The sequence below is a fragment of the Psilocybe cubensis genome, chromosome 13 (assembly GCF_017499595.1).
Source record: "Psilocybe cubensis strain MGC-MH-2018 chromosome 13, whole genome shotgun sequence".
NCBI classification, from domain to species: domain Eukaryota; kingdom Fungi; phylum Basidiomycota; class Agaricomycetes; order Agaricales; family Agrocybaceae; genus Psilocybe; species Psilocybe cubensis.
The window spans coordinates 2107296-2128203 of NC_063011.1; the positions used below are offsets into that span (position 1 = coordinate 2107296).

Sequence of the window (20908 nt, forward strand, 5' to 3'; positions counted from 1 at the left end):
GTCTTTGCTCGCCGAGAGTTTGCCAAGCGTGCCCGGCTTGACAACCCGATGATGTTTGGCAACGGCTTTCGAGGCTTGACAGTCTCGCTTTCCATACAAGTGCAGTGCAGTGCGCGCGCAAGTGCAAACATTAAAAAAACGCAAATGCACAGTCCGTTATAGTACACAATGTCCTATACTTGATATACATGACATGTATATAACTAATCAATGTAGTACCTAGGATATTGAATGCTATTTCTTTGTTTTTGACTTCACTGCCTTCGCTGCAGTCCTATTTTCAGGGATAGGCCGTGGCCTAAGGATTCTCTTCTCTCCTACTAGGTTTGGCTTGGTGGGTCGTATAATTTTGACAAAGGTTGGGTTATTAGGAATGATAGAAAGGCCATGCATCTTCTCAAAAAGTAGAGTGAGACCTCCATGAAGGTCCACCCTTTTCCGCTTTATAATTCACATTTTGTCTGCCAGTGTTAAATGAATGAATATTGTCAGTCAACTGCCATAAAAAATATCAAATAATAGTATATACTTACCTTTCACAGTATATCTGCTGTAAAAATTATGGATGAAGCATACCCAATCCAACCCTTTCGTTCTCAGACAGCTGTCAATTGACGAAAGGATTGAACTACTAAGTCATCATGATTGTCACGGTCTCTGATTCTAGACACATCACACGTCAACCCCCCAAAAAGCCTTCAATAGGCACGGTGACACTCGAGTATTATGCAGTGAACATAAGTGCATTCAAGTACAGTGTAAGTGCATGCAAGTGCAGTGCAAGTGCGCGCAAGTGCAATGTAAGTGCAACGCGAGTGCATGCAAGTGCATGCAAGTGCGCGCGAGTGCACGTGAGTGCACGCGAGGGTTTTCCGTTCATAGGAGTGGGTGTCCCAAACGGGAAATGACCAAAAAATGGAGAGAAAAAGAGAGAGACTCACGATGCTTTGCTTTTGTTAAAATTTTGAAGAGAAATGACTTGAAAGTACTTGAAAATATGTACGGATTGTCACAAACATAAATTTTGTGAAATACCGTGTGAAACGAGAGTCAATTTTTCAAAAATTTCGCGCTGACGCGCGTCCGAGAAATGGTCTACAGAGAGAGTAAAAAACACCATTATGCAGAATGGGTATACCACAAAAACAGAAATATATAAGTTTCATATTTTACTTTCCCATACTCCAAGGCACAAGGTGTATTTACAACGAGTTCATTGGTCCTTGTGACGACAGATCACAAGTCCGTGACAACACATCCCTGGCAGTGCAATGTGACAGAAAATGGCGCACAAACTGTCGGAAGCATATTTTAGAATCAATAGTCTAACAGAGGTAGTATTCAAAACTCATGCTAGCAGCCAAAATTGTTTATTTGCCTCAGACCTCAGTTGTACGAGCAAAACATAGCATGTTCTCCTCACTCGGCATGCACCGGCACCTTAGTCCCGAGGAAATAATTGTGACATATTGGCACACTGTCACGCGGGACTCTGCACTTGCGTGCACTTATTTTTCTATTTGCCCGAGCTTCCCGGGTCCTAACAGAACAACATTTTAACTTATCTTTGATAATTGGAGGCAACACTAGCACAATTTTATAACTATCTGAGGACAACTTTGAAAGGACGCATTATTACTGGAATACAGCAAAATTAAACATTCATGAAACAATATCCTTCTCTCTGCTATGGTCACCAGTGTTGCTCTAACATGTTCAAACAGTTTAAATATGTTAAACTCTGTACTCTGGACTTTGGATATACAACTTGCCTCTATATTGCTGTCATTATCGAGGTTGTCTATCCTGCGATGGAGACTTAAATGGAGGACGTTCCTATCTTTGACAACATAACGGTCATTAAGTCTACATGATCCGGTAAGTCCAGGCAGAAAAGACAAAAACAAGTAGAGACTTACAGTGAGAGCAGCGATATCGAGAATGCTATCATGTGAGGGAAGCTTAGCATGGGAACTGCGCATTAAAGCTTTAGAATACTTGCACGAACCTTTTGGGACTACTTGAAGAATGCATATCCATTCGACTAAGCGTACATACAATCATGAGAGGTTCAAAGTCAGCTTATGAAAATGATGACGTACAACCCTGAGGGTCTACGAGAAACTGCAACCAAGGTTCATGAGCAATGAGGTTTTTTGAAGTGGGATGGCTTGACCAACATACATATACGAGAACCGTTATCCCAGGTATTGCCGAAAGAAGCCCGGTTTCTGATAAACGCGTATGTCAACGTATGTCTGTTGTCATATAATATTTTGTTATCTTACTGACTGTCCATGCCATAATTTGGTCTGCAATACCATCCAAGCTGTAGTTTTATGGTTAACATTTCTGTAGTGCAAAAAAGGTATTAGGATTTTACCTTCGTGTGACTTCTGTGCCCCTCTTTTTGAACGCGAGATAATAGAGTAGGAAGGACGATATGGCAATGTCGCTCGCACACCGCAACGACAATAAGCATGTTAACAACCAATGCCAGTTAATAATGAATATTTGAAGTGTATCTGCGCGGATCAAGTTCACAATATTGTAAACTATTACAATCATGCGCAATAGAGCTACTGCGGCACAGCCCCAAAGCCAGCCCATGCCATGATTTCCGAAGACGCGGGCACGATTTACATAGAAAAGCTAATGATATTATTAGCTGCTGTATAGATATTGGATATTAATGCTCAAGACCTACTTGAACAACAGGTTCAATAGTTCCGCTTACGAGAAGCGTGACCTTGCCGCTTGTAGGCAACTTGGAAAGCGAGGTAGGGTCGCCGTATTTAGTGACAATGATATCGTAGAATGCCTGGCAGAAACATATTGAATGTCCAACTTGGCATACTCTGAAATAATATCGGTCATTAAATCTTCAAGCGGATAAAATATTAAACTGACAGAAGAAACAGGACCTAAATACCCTAATTATGAGCCAGCGTGTCTAAATAATCAATGTAACAAATACGTACGAGCCCTTTGAGGAATGGTTTATCGTACGGAAATCGGGAAAAATATAGGTATGTTTGGGTGATTATCACACCTAACAAAATGCCCTGAATTATGTTTCCAGCCAACAGTATCCCTAAGGCTCTGGTTACAGTAGAGGGGAAGCCGGACATGCTGAGATGAAACGGATCCAGGTAGAGTTCTTAACAATCGCTGACAGAAGAGAGGTGAAGGCATAAAAAATGAAGTCTTTTCTCTATTTATCTGATACTCATGTGAGCTAAATGTAGAAGACTATAGAAAGCCACTCACGGGAAGGTGACAAATGCCTTGCAGTTACTGTTAAACCATCTGATATATCACTCTTCGAAGATTTGATACTTTTTGAAGTTTCTAAAATAGCTGGCATGGATTTGGTAGTTGCTTGGAGTCCGTGGATATCAGTCATTGCGGCAGATGCATTGAAATATTTTCGGATGATAGAATCACTCGTCAGATACTTAGCTCAGTTGAGAGATTGATTTCCGAAGTGCGTTTTCATTTTTCTCATGTTGCTGAGTCCAATCCTAGTTAATGCTCCCCTGAGGCTGCACATGACCGTATTTTGATGAGTACTAAGTACTAAATGCCCACGACCTCGGCATTAACTGAACGCAGGAATTCTGGATACACATTACACGTAATCTAGTACACAATAGTAAACACAATTTCCCTGGTACGGCAACTAATCGCGGCGAAGCCGCCTCTTCTAGTGAATAATCTGCCGATAGAAGCGATTTTTGCTTATCTAATTTCGGCTCCAGATTTTCGTGGGAATTCCGGCGAGAATGAAATCGGAGTCAAAAAATCTTTGTGTTGCAGTTCCTGCAGGATCATTCTCCCGATTAAATTTTACAAAAATTTTTGACTCCGACTTAAATCGTCGCTTCTTAGTCCAGATCCTCTCGTAGGAAGTGGGACTGCCCTATATTGGATGGGAGATACGAAACACTAATGCTTATCACACTTTAATCGAATGGCAAAAGGTAACAAGATACTATACCAAAAGTACAGATTTCACCTAGTATATTCTCGCCACCGTGATATTACAATTTTATAAGCCTAACAAAGATAGCATAGAGGACGCTAAACCTGCTAAGCCACCACACGGAAGACAACTATATATATCAAACCTAAACCTGAACAATACATCAATCAGAATAAGGAATCAGACAAGCTCACGTTCTCATATTTAGCCCCACGCACGGGGAAAATTACGTTTATTTCCTCTCCCAAACTTCACAGCATCTCTGGATCAGCTCAGTTTACATTTTTATCACAATCAATTCCCAATGTATCAGAAAAAAGGGGTGAGAAAATTTCTCCTTCGTTTGTGAATCTTGATTCTTGATCCATAACATTTGACTTGGTAAGACTCCATAACAAAGAGTATAGACTTATGTACTTGAGGCATGGTGGGTCTTGAGATTGGACCCTTTATGTATTGACGGGCGATAATATCATCGGCTCCAGAGCACTGGTTATAGTGACGGCGCGGCAGAGAAGACTCTAATTTTAACCGGGTAGTTATTTCTTTTTGAAGTTCGACTTACCTCTGATATGTGTTCAGTGTAGGCTCTCATATCTCTAGCGACATATCCATATATATAATAACACCAAATGGGGTTTTAATCTGTTTCAAGACCTTTCGCAGGTACCGGTGTTATAGTTGTCATAGATGATTCCTTGGGGCTTCCACACGCTACAGGGAAAATATGCTTCATATTTCGGGTGTTTGATCAATCTATCAGCGCCGCCGCACCGACGGGTTATACGGCGGAATAGAAAAGGTATTGATAACATTCATTTTTTTCTGTGCAATCAATCAGAGCATGATCAGAAGGCACCATGGTGTGCAACAGATAAAGGCGAAGTAAAAGACCAAGGCGGACTGCAGCCCCATATTATGTCCTCACCTTCTCTACCTTCCCCAGCACATGGATTCGATGCCAATAACACGCTGGGTGCATTACTCATTGGGCTTTTTGCATCATCCTGTTTCTTTGGTATAAGCTCTGTCCAAATTTACTTATACCAAAGGCGGTTCAAAGACGATAGAGCCTCGCTCAAAGCACTGGTGTGGCGACTTGTTCTTTTCTCTAATCCAATACTAAGTCTAGTAACAAATAAGGTCGCTATTGTATGGTACGCGGCATTCTTTTATGAATATTGGAGATTTACAATCGATATTTGCTAATCCTATCAATAGGTCCTTGGAGCTTGCCCACTGCATCTGCATCTGGGATGCCTTTTATCTATATAGCGTCACATGGTATGGCCAACCAATGATGCTTTCTAGGCTCCCAGTCTCTCTGGACATATCTTTGTTAATCAGCGGGATTATCAGTGGCATAGTCCAAGTACGGTATTTCCTCGTCACTATCAGAGAAGCAACTGAGGTTCCTATAGGCATTTTTCATTGATCGTATTCGGATCGTTAGTGGAAAGAAGCTCATTCCAATAGTAGCCTGGTTAATGGGCATCCTCCGAATGAGCTTCATTTTGTTCATTATCATAAAGGGAACACATATGACGAATCTTAAAGACTTCATCAACCAGTGGAAAAGATACATAATAGCCTCATTATGTGTTGGGGCTGCACTGGACTTTATGATCATGGTAACATTATCATACCACCTCCGAACTATGGGTCCACAGTTCCGAAGGTGAGTAAACCTTCCGCTTTTTAGAAATGTCTGATATTCAGGCCTATATTCTTTTCATTTAGTACCTCAATCACCGTGGATAAAATTACCACATGGACCATTCGTGCGTCTGCTACTCCTCTGCTATATTTCCATTAATCTAATCCATAAAAAAGAGGCTGGAGCTGTAACTGGTGTCATTGATCTCCTCATCATATTATGTGCAAGTATCCTGTCCCTCTGTACTTCATATCTTAGTAACAAAGTATGCGCAGTTCGTGGTCATTCCGTACAACTGTAAGACATATACCCCTATTTACTCCCAGATAAATTTATTGAGTATCAACACCTCATACCTAGACATTTGGCTGTCAATTTACGTATTCGCTGCACGTGGTAAGAGTACTTCACTGGACGTTCAACCTTAGCTTCGGAACTTGATTAACATACTGATTTATTCAGTCTTCTCAAACAGCTTGTTTGGCTCGTATGTGTGCAATGGATAATTTATGACTCTAATACTAATGGAGTATTGCCGTTGTTAGCCTCAACAAAAGGGTTTTACTCCGAACTGGAGAGGAACCGAATGCAGTGAGGTTAGGCCCCCAAGTCCTCGACGAAAGCAATTTAGCATTTCAGGTGAGGCCACTTGTTCTATTCCTCTGTTTAGATTTGTTTTGACATCGTCACCACTACCGTAAGCCTGGCTTGGAGATACGAGTAACTCAAGCAACAGTTGTCAAAGTGGATCCGGTTTATGAATGGCGCGACTTGATATGATCGAACACTTCAAGATATCATTGTAAATATGACAAGATACTTGAAATTTTGAATCACCATGTTTTCGCGGACTTCTGCCCTCTAACTACACGCTCATTGCTGCTGACTGGTGGCCCACGCTCGATCTGGAAGTTAGCTAGTCGCCAGCATGCTTTCCAAACCCCACCCTTGTGCCATCTCCACCTCTTCTCATTCTCAAGTTGTAATTCCGGTCCCAGTACATTAGAATTGACATCTTAAGGATTTTTGACTTTATCTGGCTCTCTTGCGACTTCAGATTGGTGATGAGACGACGAGAACAGTATACTGCCGTTAGTGTTGGCAGGTTTCGCGCCAGGTGTGCCGTGTATGTGTGTGTATATGGTGGTTGCTGTTGTTGGACTTTTGATTTGTAATCGCGTTTTAATCTGGTGTCTTGGTTAATTGGACTGTGTATACGCTGAGTTTTACATACAATCCTGGCAGATAAATTTTCATCTCAATTAGATGACGAAGTAATTCTAAACACAAGTTTCTCCAGATTTCTTGCTGAAATCCATCTGAGCAGCTGAAATCCATCTGAGCAATGCGATAGGTGAGCGGAAGCACTATACTGCCTGGTACAGTCAATCTTAAGTCCTCAGGGCCGAGGGCCTCAATTATCATTCCTAAGAACTTCGAAGAGATCCTGGGAGATATTCGATGAAATTTAACGTATAGCAAGTCGAATATGCCTTCGTCCCTCATCGACATCCTCCATCTCTGCCTTAACTCCGATTCGAATCTCGGGTGTTTGATCCCGACCCGGACTGACGAGCAAAAATACGATGTCGAAACATTGCTTTCTTGCCTATCGTCAGTCAGTCAGTCACCCATCCTTTCTTTGTGCACCGCGACCGCATAATGGTCGCCCGGGATACCCAATCTAAAGTTACCAACCAAAGGAATGGCACTCTATCAGACGCCATAACTTGATTCTTCCCATGATATCGAGCCAATGTGGTACATCAACATTTGTTCTATACTGGTATGATAAGGCTAATCAAATTGGAATCAGAAGGCCATCGCATGCACTGATATCAAGGCCTCTTCCAATTAGTACCTTGAAATTCTGGACGCACGCCCCTGCGGAAGATATCAAAGTGGTCTGATATTGTTCTGTGGACACGATAAAGATATATAACAACTGAAGGTATCCATCATGAATCAAAATGAACTTTTTCTACTTCCAAATCTCATAGCTATATCCCATTTGATAATTAATATATCCTAATGTCCAGAATATATATAGGAACATTACCTGGACTTCTATACGCCACCCTGATATCTTCAACAATCAAGGGATCGTTATACTCGACATAATGAATGCATCATCATTCCCCCCTCCATCACTTGACCATAATCAGGCCCTTGAAGAGCTTATAGGCGCATTGAAAGCCATACAAGTGGCAAAATACTGCTGGAGTAAGCCGCCCACAGCCCCCGAATGACAATATTCTCTGAATACTGACAGTTATTGTATCATCATGATAGTTTCTGCGGCATGCGTCCTATTTTATGACTATAGTCAGTGAATATGCTGTTCGGTAGTAAATACGTTGAATTGATCCATATTCTACCTAACCAGTCATAACATTTGGTCAGGAGGCAAGTACAAGTGTACCATTTCACGGAGCCGTATTGAAAATACTGCTTAGGTGTCATTTCTCTGGGTAAGCAAATGTCGTATCATGTACCCAACTGGCTATCGCTTACCCTGATGTTGCTTCAAGGGCAGGAATATCAACTTCCTCAAGGCAGTATTTTTTTTCGTAAGATGATATATTAATGAGGTAGCTAGTACCAGGAATAACATGATTACTACTTTACATAGAACCGGTACTTTCTTAATGGGTCTGCCCCGTACGTGTTATAGCGTTACTATACTGCATGCTTATAGCTCACGAGAATTTTTTTTGCAAGATTCGTATTATATGGTAACTACGTTTTATCATTTCAACCGTTCTCACTAAAGCTTCAAATTTCCAACAGCATATTACTCGGGAAATGTAACCAACAGTGTATGAAAAATTGTCATTGTGGCTGACTCACCCTAATCTGACTCGTTTTTGACAGCTGTAGGTTGCTTTTTCAGTCTGTACTTTATCACTGTTGGGTATTGATCCACATCCACGAAAATAAATCAAAGTTGTAAGTATCATCAATCTGAGCCTTACGCAATATTCCACAAGAGTTAACAATTCAACAGGTGCGCAAGTTATGAAATATCACATAGGGTCAGGGATCATAGGGATTATAATCCCTCAAGGTATGGCCCACAGAAGGTCGTATATGAAGGCGCTCCCTGTTAATCTATGATACAGTGATTTTACAGATTCGTTTATATGCCTTGTTTAACCATAGCAAGTGGCTTCTTGCATGTTTGGTACCCCTTTGCATACTATCTGGAACGACAGCAGCCATAATAGGCGGCATGGCCTTCAATCAGGAACAGAGAGGTCAGGAGCAAGTCCCTGACAATTTTTACAAAAAATGACAGGGTCTATTCGAAGATCATGCGATACAGGCGTTGCCCGTCCCCTGGGGAGGGAAGTTTTGCGTCACTGAAACGATTCCATCGTATCTGTACGCCTTTTGGATCCCTGCCATAGTATTTGAAGGAATTTTGTGCACTTTGGCTATTATGAAGGGAATTCAAAACTACAAAGCGTACGGTGCTCGGTACACATTCGGGATGCGATTTCACAATATGATGGTCGGTGATTCGGTAGCTTACTTTCTAGCGTGAGTCAAAGTCGACCATACCTTGATTACCCCTCAACGTAACAACACGTTCCATCTCCAGAATCGCTGGCGCGTACATTTCATGCATGACAGTTTGGAAGGTTTCGCCGGTAAGAATGTCTTCTACAACCATTCATGGGATCACACTGATATACTGCTACAGAATCATTTTGACGCCACGATGGGGTTTACAGTGGTGATCTCTGCCACTCTGTGCAATCGTTTGGTTTTGAAGATGGTCGACATGGCCAAGAGATAAATGTGCAATGAGATTTGATCTCTGTTATGTTGACTGTATTACCGACGTCGACAGTCATTGTAGAAGACCGAATGTGCAAATTTGACAACTTGCACGCGCGCATGTGTGGGTGGGCGGTCGTCTTGGTTGCTACAATCTATTCTTGTCTCTTTTTCTGAGCAGCCCACAATAGCGAAGCTGCTCGTCTAGAAAATCATAGACGTAAGAAGCAGAGGTAAACAAAACCTCGTTACTCTGACAATAGTCCATTAAGCAATACGTCAGTTGCGTCAAAGTACCTCCAAATCGCCACTCGATATTCAGCCTTCAGGTGTGCGTTATTTAACGCTGGTAGTGAATTTGGACTGACTCGGGTACGCACTGGGAAAGTAACAATGACGTTTTCAGCGGCAGGTAAACGATACATGTTGCCAAATTAGAGTCGCCTCCAAGTGAAATGTGGTGCGCAGAACCACGCCGAAGGGAGCACAGAGCCACATAGGCAATCGTCCAGAGTCAAAGGGACAGACTGACGGAAAGGTCTCAGAGGAAACTTATAGTTCTGGCTTCCGACATCAGGGACTCCAGGATTCGTGAAAAGAGAATAGAGGGAGAAAGTAGGATGGTACCGAGCAGAAACAAGCTCAATCTCAAAATCTCCATCCTCTGCTCTATCACTCTAGCTCCAGTCTCAAGTTTGAGCTACCCAGATCAGGCGGAGGTGGTGGGATATGTCACAGGCAGAAGTTGGAGGATGAGGGGGAGGGGGAAGAGCCAGAGGACGCAAAACAGAGTTCATCTCTGGTAATGCTGAGCAGATGCCCATGCTAAAGACAAAAGTTGGCGTGGAGAACATAAATATGTACTCATGCCAAGCCTCGTACTGCGCCACCTGGTCTCATCTCACAATTCGCGATTCATAACCCAGGGCATAAAATTTTGGAACGGTAGGTTCCCTGCGTGCGTTTCAGGTTGATGATTGAGAGTGTCCGGTCCGGGCCTTCTTAAGACTTCCTAACGGCATAACAGATGTAACGAGGAATGGCCAGTATCAGTGCTGTAGCCATCGTTCGCTAGGATGGGCACGGCGGCGGCGGTAGTGGTGGTGGTGGTGGTGGTGGTGGGTTGTGGGTGGCTGGTGCTGTTTCGTTCAACTTGAATGCAGTTACCACGGTCATGTGAGGTTGTTGATAATTGACCGGGAGCAGTACGCCCACTTCTCAGGCTGAATTATCGTGGACTGTGGGTCAATTTGGGGTCAATGTCTTATGCGTCATCTGCTTACTGGTTATAGCACCCTTAATCTTTGTCTGAGCCTCAAGTCAAACGACACCCTGTGCGCATCCCACTTCAAGGAGATGGGCGCTGCGTAAGAGCGGCCCTCGTCATCGAGGCGCCGTTTGCAGATTGAACTGCCATCCAACGCGTTCGTCGTAAACTTGTTCAACAAAGTACCTCCTCATGCTTCGGGTGCCGCAGGACTCAGTTGTGCGGAGAAGGTATAATCGCGTGTTTGGGCTGCTTGGTGTTGGTCAAGGAGCCTGACTCACGCGGCAAAGCAAAACTTATGTCAATGGCAAGGGTAATGACAATGCTCACGCGCGATTGACGTTGAGATCTTGGGACGTTGTGTAGATCTATGGCCGACGCCGTCCATTGCCTCAATAGATGTGACACGGCGCCCACGACGTCCCATAACAAGCACGAACGCCGATTCCAATGCGACGAGCAAGTTCGCGTCGCGTCACACTTCCTTCCCTTGTCGTGGTGTGGTGGGCAGTTTCGCTTCCGTATTTTCCTCACCCCGGGTCGTAAATTTTGGGGTAGGATATGAGCAAAAGGTAAGATGAACTTGTTGTTTGTCACTCCATTTCTGAGTCGCCCCTCGCGTCGTACGCGTCGCACTTGTGCGTGGTAGATAATATGATCAGAACGCACCCGGTCTCTCTCTCTGTTCCCGATGCCGTTTATCGCCCAATAGGTACCTAGAGCGGCGCCCGAACCAAACCCGATCCATTTTGTATTGTTTGGAGTTTCCCCGACTGCGGGTCGCGTTGCGTTGCGTTGCAGAGCAGCTCAGCAGGAGTAGGGTAGTTGGCTGTGGGTTGTACAAAGAAGGTGAGTGCATGCTACATTCAATACCGCCTATACAGTCACTCATTTTCATATTGATAAGACATATGTGCAGTGAGATATGTACGATCCCCCATGTGCTAGCCCTATCCGGTATCCCTCATGCTATCGGTCGTTGTTTTGTCACGCTCAGTCCTTTTCAAAAAGCACCCTTGGGATTTCACTTTGCATTGCGACGTCCTGCTTGTGCATCAGTAACTGCAAGTGAGTTCTATCCCGATGTGGACAACACAAAGTGTACCACAGGTTGTTTCAGGTGCCTTAATCGTTCGCGTCGTGTTGGGGTCGTGTTGGGCCCCGCGTTGGGTGTCATGACCGTGTCCTCTCATGTCCATATCCTATCATGTCTGTGTTGAGCTCGCGTCGTCTCGTGTCATTTCAAGTATGCGTCAGGTCTACATGTTATGCTCGCGTTGGTGTCGGACACGTTAAGCATTATATTTTGTTGGATTTTTGTGTTGGATTTTGTGTGGGTCGGGCATGTGTCACGTTGAAGTTGTGCTGCGTGGCTGAAATAAAAAGTGGGTTTCTGTTCCTTCAGATATCCCACATCCACAACGTGCCGGCCCAGAAATACTCAGGCATGGGAATGCGCTGGTGGTTTTGTAGAAGGGATATGTCGCATGTCACACCCGAACCGTCATAGTATGCCGCTGCGCACCGCATGGTGCCATTTCCCTACTAGTCCGCGTGCCCCTCTTCGAACACGCACTTCCGAATTGCCAGAGGTTTTTCCGGAAAATCCTCTCTCTCTGGTTCCCATATCCTCACTTCTCAAAAGAGCTATCAAGAAGGGTAAAACCCCAGGTGACTGTGACACCCTTTCCCCTCCGTGGTCGAGCCAAATTACCTCTAGTATCGGAACCACCCGGAAAAAATGCAGGCTCTAAGCTCTATGTTTTTATCCGGGAAACACACCGATGCCAGCTGATACCAGGGCACCGGGACAGGCTTTCACGGTGCCTCTTACTACCCAACTCGAAGTTGTCTCGAATCGTGTACATTTCTCTCTCGCACTTCATTGAAGTGTTCTCTGCATGCTTGCTTCTTTCAAATCGCTTACACGTTCTATAGCGAACTCCCTGTGACCTGGGGACCCGGTCACCCGCTTTGGGTCACCGGGAATGATTAGCTAAGCTTAGTCAGCCGCGGCTTTTGTTGACTTTCCCTTTCGTTTTCTTACTCGTCCCTTCACCTCCATTCCGCTCGCTGGGACCCGCCCCTCGATCGCTCGCCGCTCGTCACTCCCAGGTCACCAATGTTTGGCGCGACTTCGACCGCTCAGGTCACAAGAATTTCGACCCCCGACGCCGTCCTTTGCCTCAATAGGTAGCTTGAACGGCCGCCCTCGACTCGATCCGGATGGGATGGAGTCTCCTCGCTACTGCGCGTTGCGTCGCGTTGCTAGCAGGGCATCGTGTGGGTGAGAAGTAGCTATGTGCAAAAACGGTGAGTTGAGTGCAACAATTGCGTATTCTTCAACACTACTGAGATCATTTACACCATGGGGGATTCAACGTGGGGGGCAAATTTCCACACGATGCGCGTCGCGTCGCGTCGCATTGCACTTCTCTCTTGTGAGCAATTCATTTTCTTTTTCTATCTCTGCTACTACTCCTTTGAACGTTGACCCGCTGATTACCCAACCCCCTCGATAGGTAATCCCAATGTGCACCATGCGCAACATGGCGCCCTCCACGTTCCAAAAAGAGCTTACGCAGATTCCAATGTGATTCATGTCGCGTTGCGTTGTACTTCTCTCCCGCGCTGTGACAGTGGAGTGTTTGTCGGTACAGACTCGACGTCGAAGTCACTTTGCGTCGCACTTTTCTCCCTTGGAAGGTGAGCGGAACTCATTCGGTCCTTCTGTTCGTCTTGACATATATTTTCCTATTTGACGCTATTGTTCAGCACGGACAATGCTCTGCGTCCCACAGTGGTGTCTGATTGAGTTGGATTTAGGCTCGCGCTGGGAGTATACAAGTTTGTGAGTGCTCTTTTCTCTTTTCATTTCTGCCTGGCGGCGCACCAGGAATCCTTTAGCATGCAGGTTCTCTTCCATGCTTTCTTATTTGCTGACCAACCCCTCTCTGTTTTGTTTTCTGCCAAATGGATCCACGCAAGGCTCAATTGATCAATGCGGATGCGGAGTTGATGGATTTGACACACAAGGCGCGTATACCAATTTCTCTTATCGCTTCAACTTAACTGGATCCCCTCTTCTTCTCCCCCCTGCGGCGTGTTCCCCTCATTATCTTTACCCCGCCTGTTGTCACCCCCGCTCTGCCCGCCAGCAAACACCTGCAATGTCACATACAGTGCTGCAGTTAAGCATTAAAACCTAGGAAACTGGTGAAGGAGATTTCTGCGGTAGACCGCGCTCTCTAGTCCCTTTATTCCTCCTCTTTATTTTTGAATCTCTGAGCCACATGACACATGGGCAATCCAGGAATTTTCAGGCATGGAAATACACTGGAATTGCCCATAGTTTCTCACCTGCTTCCTTTCCCACATCATTATACCCCGCCTACCTTGGTCTGCCGCACATATTTTTCCGCTTAAATTGAGTTATACCCATGGCTTGGACAACTTTATGCCGCCGACTTTATGCGTGGCTACCATTTTTTACTGCTGTGCAAATCTACCCCGTGAGAGCGTGCACATTCCATTGTCATTATCTGTTTCTGTGTGATTTGCCCATCGAGTCTTGAGTTGCATATCAGACAGCATAGAATAATGTGGTAGTAACTATACATAACACTTCGACTAAGTAGAGTAGCAGTAAATACAACTAAGTCAAGTCAATGATTGAGTATTCAGTTTGAGGCACTGAGAATAGATTGGTTTTCAAGATAGAGCCAGATGTCTTTTCATGATCAGAATCTTCTGTCAAGTCGATGACATTGGGATCAATCAACAGGGATTGAGTTGTTGAAGATATACCCTTCTGAATAGTCCGTTATTGATTAACATCAATTTGATATGTTCAAGGCCTACCATCATATGGTCCAAGGCTTTGAGAATTTGAAATACAGCAGTATTGGGTTGCAAGAGAGGTGCTTAAAATCAAAATTAAAGGATTAAAAGAAGAGTTTAAACGAGAGCAAGCTGCATAGCTGTCGTAGCATTAAGTATTCATTATTACTTTGTTATTTGAAACTTTACAATTATGATTGTCTGCGGCTACTCTGTCTGTGCATAAATATATGCAAACCATAAAAAATATACTAGAACCAGTCAAGTACATAAGTAAGAGCATTAAAAATACCAATCAATAGTTATAAGTTATCATGTTTGGCCTTTTTTAGAGGACGACGAGGAGCTACAGCTTTTTTCCGCTTGGTTGGTTGAGCTTCCACCTCCTTTTGCAAAGATGCAGCCTCCCGCTTTAATTTGATATGTTTTGTAAGGGCTGAAAGTCCCTTTAATTGTTTGTCTTGCTGCCCTAGAATGTCAAGTTCATCAATGATTGCAAGTGGAGAGACCTTGCGATTATGAGCTTCTGAGTCAATATACTCAGGTATTTCTCGGAATCGCTGCCAGAATTTGCGGTCCTATGCTTTCCGTAAGTACTTGAATCATATTAATATCAAATTTCCCTACTTTGGATGAAATTCCGCTTTGCCAACTTTTGAGATGCTTGCCCTCGGAATTGAGTGATCCAAAATGTCGTTCCACCTCACGTAGAGGTGGCTTGATAGCTGTCTGATTACCATCTGCATCATTTACCCCCTCACCAACACTCCAGCATGCCCATTGATCATGAAGGTTATATTTATCGAGTGTTTTTGATGGCTTCCAGCAGTCCCATAAATGCTCGGGTTGCTTGATAAGAGCAAATACTTGGTTCCATGTCACAGATGTCTGTCCAAAGACTGGAGGCCAAAAGAATTGAGGCTGACCTGTATTTATAAATCTGTATTTAGCAAATGTATATATCATAAAAGCAATGACTTACCCTGTTCTGTGAAAGCAGACGCACTTGGTAGCACTAAATCAACCTGTGAATGCTTCCGGCGGATGGTACATGTTGGGGTTTTTGGAGATCCATTTGCAAATGCTCGGAACTCTCCATTTTCAGCCATATACACACCAGTGTCATCGTTTTCACTATTATAAAATGGTAGATTTGCCGCAGTTGTAGCACTTTCAAGTGTTTCATGAGCGACTGTTGTGAGCTGCAGCGCAGGAAGTGGCTTATGCACTGCAGCTGAAAAAAAAGCCAATAAGGATTAAAGATGATGTGAAGCAGCTTTGTGACGCACATGTTGATGCTGTAGCCATTCTAGATGAGTAGTGAGTCGCTGAATACCCCTTTGCTGGTGATAACACTTGAGTACGCTGCTCAACTATCTTCTGAATTCGAGCAACTTCAGCTAATTGAACACTTTGTGATGCAAGTAAAGATCGAGTTTCTTCAAGGGCAAGTTGAAGAAGCTGATTCTGGATCCGCTGGAGATCAACCCTACTTCCTGCATTCGCTTTCAACACAGAAAAATCACTTGGAAACTGGTGCTTCATCCAATTCTGGACGTCTTGTTGAGCAAACGCTGGAAGCCGGAATAGTGCTGAGTCCGGTACTTCTTGAAAGATGGCAGCACCACACTAAAGCAGAATATTTAATACAATGCTGCATAGTTAATGAAACTCTTACCTGGAATAGATAGGGACGTAGCTCCATAACCATTGACCAGTAGTTAGCTGCTCCAGACAAATTTTGCCGTCCAACAACATCCGAATATATTGTCTCAGCCATTGGGCATACAAGATGGAGAAAAATCTCAGGGACATGGACATGACGCCAAATAGGGTCATACACCTCATGAGCTTTATATCCATGTGCACCGAGTACAGCCTATTATGTACACATCCGGTTAGTAAGTCTTTGAATAATAAAGAGAAAAGTTCACCTCTTTTGGAAGTGCTGGTGCATAGGTGTCATAATATGTCTCTCCTCGTACCCATCCCATTCGGGACGTTACAGAGGGATCAACACTAACTCAAGATAAGTTATTAAGCATTGAACTAAATATATTTGAGCTTACCCCATACGCTCTTGATTATATCCAAGAATATGGCGTGGTAGATATGCTTTTAAATGTGATGTGAATTCAGCAAAAGAAAATGCCTTGACGTAGAGATTGTACAGGCTTTGCTCATGGTATGGCGTTGCATATGACTTCTTGCCATGTAGAACACGTACTTGTCGCCAGGTTTTATTGATTGACCAGTTAATATCCAATGCTGATGTGATATCAATAACATCATGAAGGAAATGATGATAAAAAGCGAATGCTCCCAGTGGGCATTTAACTGGATCAAGGTGGGCAATGAATACACTATACACCGGATTAACTTTCTGAATAGTGTAGATAATATATCAGATAGGGACAAGTGAATTGAGAGCTTAAATTTACCGTTCTCATCCCTCTGCTAGCACCCGCCTTCTCTTCTCCTTGACATCCCAGAACACACGGAATGGCAGTCTCTTTATTTGGATGAAGAAAGACATATGGCTGCAGCTCAGCCAGTCGAAGCGCTCGGAAATCATCTCCACGGTTTCCTGACGCATTTTGTGCAGTCCAGCTCAAATGACCATTGATAACCGAACGTACTAGAGAACATTGTCAAATTATTACCAAAAGATTCAAAAAGTTACTCACACTCTCGATGCATAAGAAAGCCTTTTCCAACACTGTTCATCTGCGCTTCTGTGATTCCGGAGAGAAATGTATTGGCAACAATGTCCGGTGCATCCTCTTCGGGTATGAGGCCTCTGATAATATGGAATTAGTAACTTATAATCAGTGTAGCAGATTAAAAAGAAACAGACTCTCGAGCCCGTCGAAGAGCTTCATTCATACGACCTTTAAGTGCATCCCAAACATGGACATTGGTTGCTGGGCGCTGCTGGGAAAGACTGGGGTCTTTGGCTTCTTGCTCTTTACGGATACGAAGTGCACCAAAATATAGTTTCTTAATGTGTGACTGAGAATCAATGTAAGTTTTATGCATGGCCTAATACACTGATATCCGGACTTACCGCGCCAATAAATGTACCAGGTATGTCAATACCTTTGCGTGTTCGCTTTGGTCTCTCGGCACAGTACCGAATATACAATAGTAAATGGTGGGCGTCAACAATTTCGTCTTTGATTTGACCTGTCTTCAAGGCATGGCCACAAAAGATCTGAAACGTATTCAAGTTAGATTGGAATATGTATACATAGACTTAGCCAATGACCTTCCAGTCTTTAATAACCGCATTTTGAGTCTTAACTCCACCCGCTCGTCGATTATTCTCTGCACGTCTCGTCTCCTCAAGCCGGATCCGAGTTTGAAATTTGGTGTAACTTTCGCCTGGAAAAGGTCCACCTTGCATTTGAGTCTCCAAGTCAAATTCACTGTCGTCTTCAAGGGCTGTGTGGGCTAGGAGCTCGTCGTTGATCTCAAGAACCTCTTGAAATTCGTCCTCAGGATCACTATCACTATCATCGTCGTACCCAAGAACCTCCTCAGCAGCAGCACCTTCAATACCAAATTCTTGAATGAGGATTTCGTCATTATTTCCTCTCAATACGGACATTGATGTGCCAACATATTGCGAGCTAGAAGATGGTAGCTCAGCAACTTGAGCATCAGGAATTGATTCCTCCGTGACAACTGGAGGAAACCTGTTAATGCAACCCAATAAAATACTAAGTATAATAGAATATAATTAAAATATGTGCCACATACCAGTAGTCCGTCAACATTGTTCGAAGATGCTCCAAATTTGCACTCTTAGGTGGTGCTAAATTAGCATCAATACATGCTTCGCGAAGTGGCTCTTTCCGTCGTATAGAAGCTAGCCTAGACATGTACTGAGCGCGGGATATATTGATAACACCATTGTTGTTGGTCGTGGGGATTGTAATTTCAGCATGTTGAGCTTGCTTAGAAGACTCGGTGCGAGATATGTGCAGTGCCGAGTTGTCATTGGCAACTAACAACCTTGAATTCAAAGCCTGAGTATCGTTTATTGGAGACTGCATTGGTTTACTCAGAGATTTTTGAACGAGAGTGGGGGAAACTGTATATTCATAAGACATTTTATAGAGTACATTCTTTTATTATCTTGTACTAGTTGAGTTCAACGATGGGCCACTGGAGCGATGTAGAATGGACACTCACCAAAGGAAAATAACCGGTCATTTCACGTTGAATGGCACTCATGATTGACTCATGAGTTTGGCCAGTGTTGTGCGCATATTGGCCAGTGCCACTGAAGGCCACAGAAATAAATCAATGGCGGCACATACCCACAGTGTCCGGTGCAGGTTGCGATGCTCACTGCATGCCTCAGTGAAAGTCACCCAGCTCTGTGACCCAGGGCCAAATTTGTGCGGCAGGTCACAAAATGTCTGTGACCTGCGCCCAAGGAATGCCACGGGGGTCTCCTTGTTCTATAGCGAACTCCCTGTGACCTGGGGACCCGGTCACCCGCTTTGGGTCACCGGGAATGATTAGCTAAGCTTAGTCAGCCGCGGCTTTTGTTGACTTTCCCTTTCGTTTTCTTACTCGTCCCTTCACCTCCATTCCGCTCGCTGGGACCCGCCCCTCGATCGCTCGCCGCTCGTCACTCCCAGGTCACCAATGTTTGGCGCGACTTCGACCGCTCAGGTCACAAGAATTTCGACCCCCGACGCCGTCCTTTGCCTCAATAGGTAGCTTGAACGGCCGCCCTCGACTCGATCCGGATGGGATGGAGTCTCCTCGCTACTGCGCGTTGCGTCGCGTTGCTAGCAGGGCATCGTGTGGGTGAGAAGTAGCTATGTGCAAAAACGGTGAGTTGAGTGCAACAATTGCGTATTCTTCAACACTACTGAGATCATTTACACCATGGGGGATTCAACGTGGGGGGCAAATTTCCACACGATGCGCGTCGCGTCGCGTCGCATTGCACTTCTCTCTTGTGAGCAATTCATTTTCTTTTTCTATCTCTGCTACTACTCCTTTGAACGTTGACCCGCTGATTACCCAACCCCCTCGATAGGTAATCCCAATGTGCACCATGCGCAACATGGCGCCCTCCACGTTCCAAAAAGAGCTTACGCAGATTCCAATGTGATTCATGTCGCGTTGCGTTGTACTTCTCTCCCGCGCTGTGACAGTGGAGTGTTTGTCGGTACAGACTCGACGTCGAAGTCACTTTGCGTCGCACTTTTCTCCCTTGGAAGGTGAGCGGAACTCATTCGGTCCTTCTGTTCGTCTTGACATATATTTTCCTATTTGACGCTATTGTTCAGCACGGACAATGCTCTGCGTCCCACAGTGGTGTCTGATTGAGTTGGATTTAGGCTCGCGCTGGGAGTATACAAGTTTGTGAGTGCTCTTTTCTCTTTTCATTTCTGCCTGGCGGCGCACCAGGAATCCTTTAGCATGCAGGTTCTCTTCCATGCTTTCTTATTTGCTGACCAACCCCTCTCTGTTTTGTTTTCTGCCAAATGGATCCACGCAAGGCTCAATTGATCAATGCGGATGCGGAGTTGATGGATTTGACACACAAGGCGCGTATACCAATTTCTCTTATCGCTTCAACTTAACTGGATCCCCTCTTCTTCTCCCCCCTGCGGCGTGTTCCCCTCATTATCTTTACTCCGCCTGTTGTCACCCCCGCTCTGCCCGCCAGCAAACACCTGCAATGTCACATACAGTGCTGCAGTTAAGCATTAAAACCTAGGAAACTGGTGAAGGAGATTTCTGCGGTAGACCGCGCTCTCTAGTCCCTTTATTCCTCCTCTTTATTTTTGAATCTCTGAGCCACATGACACATGGGCAATCCAGGAATTTTCAGGCATGGAAATACACTGGAATTGCCCATAGTTTCTCACCTGCTTCCTTTCCCACATCATTATACCCCGCCTACCTTGGTCTGCCGCACATATTTTTCCGCTTAAATTGAGTTATACCCATGGCTTGGACAACTTTATGCCGCCGACTTTATGCGTGGCTACCATTTTTTACTGCTGTGCAAATCTACCCCGTGAGAGCGTGCACATTCCATTGTCATTATCTGTTTCTGTGTGATTTGCCCATCGAGTCTTGAGTTGCATATCAGACAGCATAGAATAATGTGGTAGTAACTATACATAACACTTCGACTAAGTAGAGTAGCAGTAAATACAACTAAGTCAAGTCAATGATTGAGTATTCAGTTTGAGGCACTGAGAATAGATTGGTTTTCAAGATAGAGCCAGATGTCTTTTCATGATCAGAATCTTCTGTCAAGTCGATGACATTGGGATCAATCAACAGGGATTGAGTTGTTGAAGATATACCCTTCTGAATAGTCCGTTATTGATTAACATCA

General features: G+C 44.3%; 1 protein-coding gene across 1 annotated transcript; it reads right to left on the bottom strand.

The window, feature by feature from the left end:
* Nucleotides 1-14834: 14834 nt before the first annotated feature.
* Nucleotides 14835-18647, bottom strand: JR316_0013355 (uncharacterized protein; the record flags this gene model as incomplete). Its single annotated transcript, XM_047898964.1, is given in 13 exon segments — nucleotides 14835-15110; nucleotides 15130-15458; nucleotides 15515-15766; nucleotides 15822-16161; nucleotides 16211-16411; nucleotides 16467-16551; nucleotides 16602-16915; nucleotides 16974-17170; nucleotides 17220-17332; nucleotides 17390-17544; nucleotides 17600-17746; nucleotides 17801-18230; nucleotides 18295-18647. The coding sequence occupies 13 exon segments, from the start codon at nucleotides 18645-18647 to the stop codon at nucleotides 14835-14837; spliced, it is 3192 nt and encodes a 1063-aa protein (XP_047742512.1).
* Nucleotides 18648-20908: the final 2261 nt, after the last annotated feature.